General features: G+C 36.3%; 1 protein-coding gene across 1 annotated transcript; it reads right to left on the bottom strand.

The window, feature by feature from the left end:
• Positions 1-2,976: 2,976 nt before the first annotated feature.
• On the bottom strand, positions 2,977-3,915 carry Or4k44 (olfactory receptor family 4 subfamily K member 44). The gene has a single exon (NM_001000996.1). The coding sequence runs from the start codon at positions 3,913-3,915 to the stop codon at positions 2,977-2,979; it is 939 nt and encodes a 312-aa protein (NP_001000996.1).
• Between the last annotated feature and the right edge of the window lie 2,372 nt (positions 3,916-6,287).

The following is a 6,287-nucleotide window of genomic DNA, read 5'->3' on the forward strand; positions in this document are numbered from 1 at the left end:
TCCAATCTGTTACTGTATGTCTTTTTATTGCAGAATTAAGTCCATTCATGTTAAGAGATATTAAGGAATAGTGATTATTTTTTCCTGTTATTTTTGTTGTTAAAGGTGGAATTATGTTTGTGTGTGTATCTTCTTTTCAGTTGGTTCAAAGAAGATTAATTTCTTGCTTTTTCTAGGGTGTAGTTTCCCTGCTTGTGTTAGAGGTTTCCATCTATTACCTCTGGTTGGGTTGGATTTGCAGAAAAATATTGTGTAAATTTGTTTTCTCCATCTATGGCAATTGAAAGTTTGCTGCCATTTGTGTTCTCTAGGGTCTATATGACATCTGCTCAGAATCTCCTTACTTTCATAATCTCTGTTGAGAAGTCTGGTGTAATTCTGATAGGTGTGCCATTTTATTTCATTTGATCTTTTCCCCTTACTGCTTTAAATATTCCTTATTTGTTTTGTGCATTTGGTGTTTTGACTATTATGTGACAGGAGGAATTTCCTTTCTGGTCCAATCTATTTGGAGTTCTATATTCTTTTTGTTTGTTCATGGGCATCTCTTTCTTTAGGTTAGGGAAGTTTTCTTCTAGAATTTTGTTGAAGATATTTACTGGTCCTTTAAGTTGTGACTCTTCACTCTCTTCTATACCTATTATCCATAGGTTTTTGTCTTTTCATTTTGTCCTGGATTTTCTGTGTGTTTTGGTTTAGGGGATTTTTGCATTTGCATTTTAGTTGATGATTATGTCAATGCTTTCTATTGTATCTTCTGCCCCTGAGATTCTCTCTTCAATCTTTTGTATTTTGTTGATGATGCTTGCATCTGTGACTCCTGACCTCTTTCCTAGGTTTCCTATCTCCATGTTTGTCCTTCTTTGTATTTCTTTATTTTTTTTCTTTTTTTTCCTTTTCTTTTTCTTGGAGCTGGGGACTGAACCCAGGGTCTTGTGCTTGCTAGGCAAGTGCTCTACCACTGAGCTAAATCCCCAACCCCTTTCTTTATTGTTTTTATTTCTACTTTTAGACCTTGGATGATTTTGTTCAATTCCTTCACTGGTTTGGTTTGGTTTTCCTTTAACTTTTTAAGGGATATTTGTTTCCTCTTTAAGGGCATCTACTTGTTTGCCCGTATTCTCCTGTATTTATTTATGGGAGTTATTTATGTCCCTCTTAGAGTCCTCTATCATCAGCATGAGATGGAATTTTAAATCCAAACCTTGCTTTTTCTTTGCGTTGCTGTTTCCAGTTCTTGCTGTGGTAGGAGAACCGGTTTCTAATGATGCCAAGTAGTCGTTATTTCTGTTGCTTTGTTCTCTTGATCTCTGATGTTAGTTGGTCTTGCTGTCTCTGATTGGAGCATATACCTCCTTTTAACCTGTGAGTCTGTGATCTTCAGAGTGAGAGCGGTCCTGGGAGACCATGTCTCCCCAGGCAGCTTTTGGGTCTGGAGGGCTGTGGGACAGCCTTAACTCTGGGTGGTGATGGAGACTGGAAGGGTCCTGTCCCAGACTACTCTGAGGCTCCTGTGCCCTGTGGGATCCTCATGAGTCCCTCTTTGGAAAGTTAGTGGAGCAAAAGTGGAGTTTCACCTATGGACTTTGGAGTAATAGCACTCCTGGGAGACAAGCTCTCTCCGGGCAGGTTTTGGGTCCAGATGGCTGTGGGACAGCCTTAGCTTGGGCGTAGATGGAGACCAAAAACTTGGCTATGGAATTTAACCAGCTTTACAATATCAGGCATAATTTTTTCCCTGTGGAAAAGGTATCCAAAATATGCTGGGTTGCCCTATCAAACTATAGCCATTATTTCAGTAGTGCCCACATCTAGCTAGGTGAGTTTATATTTTCCTATGGAGAGTCTAGATCTGTGTAAAAGAATTAATGTGCTTTCTTCCCTAGTAACCTGAGCAACTTTTATCATCAAGAATGATATTGAATAGGAGGAAAATCCCAAGTAAATTTGAGATTGGTTTTCTGTGTTCTGGAATCAAAGAATGTTGTTTATTCATCAACACATAACTGTGATGGCCATAAAAGTGAAATAAAATAGTCCAATTTGTTTTACATGTCTGCAGCCTCACAGACCAATACCTACACAGACCATATGTATATCTGCATATATGTTTCTTAAAAGTCACATGTGAGTTAACCACTGAATGAAGTACAATAGTTTTATTAATTAGTCTATTTAAGAACACTGTTCTTATGGAGACTAAATTTTAGAATATTATACAACATGAAATAATTTAAATGATAAAATTGAGTATTAGGATTGAAGTAATTTATAAACCTAATTAATCTTTATCCAAATGTTTTATTGTGATGCTTTATTCATTTGGTTAAAAAACACATATAAGTTTCACTGTTAGCCCATGAAGTTTTATCACTCTATTTCATCTTTTCTTAATTTTAGTGCTTAGCACATTAGTGTTTTGGTTCATGGCTGTGATAAGACAAAAGTGATGAAGTTGGCCATTTGGCAGTCAGTCAAGGTTTTGGGGCATGCAGTGATGTACAGAATCATACTCATTTAAGCAGAAGTGAGTGGGTGGGTAAGGGAACACTCTCATGGAAGCAGGAGGAGGGAAGTAGAATAGGGAATTTTCACAGGGGAACCCAGGAAGGAAAATAAAATTAGAAAAGTAAATAAATAAAATAATAAAAAAAATTTAAATACTTCACTGAGATGTTATTCATAAAGGTAAACACAAGAGTTTGATCAATAAAAGATAATTTAAACTTTATTGAAAACAGTTTGATAACTTTCATTATTTTTATAAAGATTATATATTTTAAGGCAAATATATATACATGTATATATCACAGTGTTTTGCTGTTTGATCATTCAGTGACATATAATTTTAAAACATATTATTTCTATATTAGAAGATTGGTAAAAATTTCAAATATAAGTTATATTTCTTGACTTTAAATATATTTAATATATTTAGTTCTAATATTTAAAGTAATGAGTTTGTGTTTCTGGATATTAGGAGTTTACTTTGAAACTCAGAAAGTTGCCCATGAACTTTTTCATAGCATTTTTCATATCTTTATTTCTCAGTGTATAAATGGCTGGATTTAGGAGAGGTGTAAAAACAGAGTAAAACACAGCAAAAAATTTGTCCAACCAGGTAATATTAAGAGGCCACACATAAATGAAGATACAGGGCACAAAAAAGATCAGCACCACTGTGATGTGAGCAGTGCATGTGGACAGAGCCTTAGATGCACCATCTTTAGAGCTCTGACATACAGTGATAAGGATGTATGTGTAGGAAATAAGCAACAGAATAAAGCAGGTTACGGCTACAAGTCCACAGTCAGCATTCATTAAGGTATTTAAATAATGATAATCCATGCATGCTAGTTTTATTACCAGTGGCATGTCACAAAAGAAACTATCTATTTTATTGGGACCACAAAAAGGCAGGTGCACAATCACTGCTACATATATAATACCATGTATAAAGCCAATTGTCCAGGAAGTCAACACCAACCCAGTGCATCTCTTCAGGTTCATGATTGTAAAGTAATGGAGTGGTTTGCAGATGGCCACATAGCGATCATAAGCCATTGCCACCAACAACACCATCTCTCCTGCAGCAATGCAATGGGCAAAGAAGACCTGACACATGCAGCCTGCAAAGGAAATAGTCTTGTTTTCCCTGAGAAAGTCTGTGATCATCTTAGGTGTGGTGTTTGAGGAGAGCCACATATCAATAAAAGACAAGTTGGCCAACAAGAAGTACATGGGAGAATGCAGATGGGAGTCAGTGGTTATTAATATCAAGATGACAATATTTCCTGATACGATGAACAGATAAAGCATCATAAATATTGCAAAGAGGAAGACCTGAGTATTCTTTGAATGGGCAAGTCCCCAGAGTATAAATTCTGACACAACAGTCTGATTTTCTCCGTCCATTTTATTCAGTGGGTCCTTAGAAATAATCTGCAAAGAAAAAATGATTATCCACTAGAAGTACGAGGTAGGATACTTCCTTTGTAGAATTAGACATTCATATTGAATATTACCTGAATAGAAATGCATATATTAAAGAGAAATCTAAGCCAAATATGAATGACATCACTGCCCAAAGTAAAAGTTAAAAAGCCAAGAGCAATCCCTAAAGAAGAGAAGGATCAGATGTGAACGATATACACATGCTCTATGAGTAAATATCTCTTATAGGAGAGCAATGTGGAAAGTAAAATAGCATCAAGAAAACCAAAATATGAGTGGTTTCTTAAAAATATGGTCAGCATTTTTCATTTACTATAATTGCAAGTGGTCTGACAAGAAGTTGTCATTTTGAGTAGCATGGATAATGAATTCATTATCACTGGAATCATCACTGTGCCATTGGTAAATTAAAATTTTAGTTTAACTTTATGAAGTAGATGATGGGAAAACATCAGTGAAGAAATATACAGAATACCATGTAAGATATACACTGATACCAGATTGAAATATACAAACCAGGTTTACATTTAATCATCAATAAATGTACGTCATCACCTTTTTTATGTAACTAAACAGTTTTTAACAAATTCTATTACAAATAGTTTAGAACTACTTGACCACAGCATGAGGCAAATCATATTCAGACCTGAGCTCTGAATGTCCCAGGTAATTCAATCTTAGCAATAGAAAATATTTTTCTTAAATTGCATAACATTCCCATTTTTTGATGACTCAGAACTTTGGAGTAGTTATGAAAGACAAGAAATTTCTGAAGATATCAGGTAACCTATCCATCTGCTAGAGAATCTTAATAGCAGATAAATAAACACATATGCCTTACAGAGATATAGCAAATATCTGAGGAAAATACACCAATTTTTTTTTTATTAACTTGAGTATTTCTTATATACCTTTCAAGTGTTATTCCCTTTCCCGGTTTCCGGGCAAACATCCCCCTCCCCCCTCCCCTTCCTTATGGGTGTTCCCCTCCCAACCCTCCCCCCATTGCCGCCCTCCCCCCATAGTCTAGTTCACTGGGGGTTCAGTCTTAGCAGGACCCAGGGCTTCCCCTTCCACTGGTGCTCTTACTAGGATATTCATTGCTACCTATGGGGTCAGAGTCCAGGGTCAGTCCATGTATAGTCTTTAGGTAGTGGCTTAGTCCCTGGAAGCTCTGGTTGCTTGACATTGTTGTACTTTTGGGGTCGAGCCCCTTCAAGCTCTTCCAGTTCTTTCTCTGATTCCTTCAACGGGGGACCTATTCTCAGTTCAGTGGTTTGCTGCTGGCATTCGCCTCTGTATTTGCTGTATCCTGGCTGTGTCTCTCAGGAGCGATCTACATCCGGCTCCTGTCGGTCTGCACTTCTTTGCTTCATCCATCTTGTCTAATTGGGTGGCTGTATATGTATGGGCCACATGTGGGGCAGGCTCTGAATGGGTGTTCCTTCAGTCTCTGTTTTAATCTTTGCCTCTCCCTTCCCTGCCAAGGGTATTCTTTTCCCTCATTTAAAGAAGGAGTGAAGCATTCACATTTTGATCATCCGTCTTGAGTTTCGTTTGCTCTAGGGATCTAGGGTAATTCAAGCATTTGGGCTAATAGCCACTTATCAATGAGTGCATACCATGTATGTCTTTCTGTGATTGGGTTAGCTCACTCAGGATGATAGGAAAATACACCAATTAAACAGCAAAGTGTTCACATTCCTTGAATTTTTAGATTTTTTCTACATGTCAAAATGTTTCTAGTCACACTGAGCATTTTGAGATTTTTATTATTTCTTTTATTTTTTAAAGATTATAATTATAACATTTTCTCTTCTCTTCCCTCTTTCTAGTTTCTTCTAAATACTCTTTGTTCAAATTCATGGCTTCTATTTTCATTAATTATTGTTTTTACCATATATATGCACATACATATATATCTGTGTATGTCTGTGTGTGTCTGTATAAACATATATATATATATATATATAGTGTTACATACAAAATGAGTTTATGTATGTATGTAAATACACACACATATATGTAATACGTATACATATATACATATACATATATATTCCCCTATAGAAACTGAGTCCATATGATGTTTTTGCAGACATGTTTTCAAGGCTGACCATTTGGAACTGGAGAACAAATTGTGTTCTTTCCATGGGAAGTCTATTTCTCCAACTTTTAGTATTTCTTAGTTGGTTTTGACTTTTTGTTGTGTCCTGTTGGGCTTACTCTCTCCCATTGTGGCATTGACTGGGTGTTGGGTTTTGTTCTATGGCTGTCTATTTGTGTCATGTATATTCAGGTTAATTGTGGCAGTCATGTGATAACTGGATCAC

The sequence above is a fragment of the Rattus norvegicus genome, chromosome 3, assembly GCF_036323735.1.
Source record: "Rattus norvegicus strain BN/NHsdMcwi chromosome 3, GRCr8, whole genome shotgun sequence".
NCBI classification, from domain to species: Eukaryota; Metazoa; Chordata; class Mammalia; order Rodentia; family Muridae; genus Rattus; species Rattus norvegicus.

Bases quoted from the DNA above. Each gene is read 5' to 3' on its own strand.
- Or4k44 (NM_001000996.1), bottom strand. From the start codon at position 3,915: ATGGACGGAGAAAATCAGACTGTTGTGTCAGAATTTATACTCTGGGGA.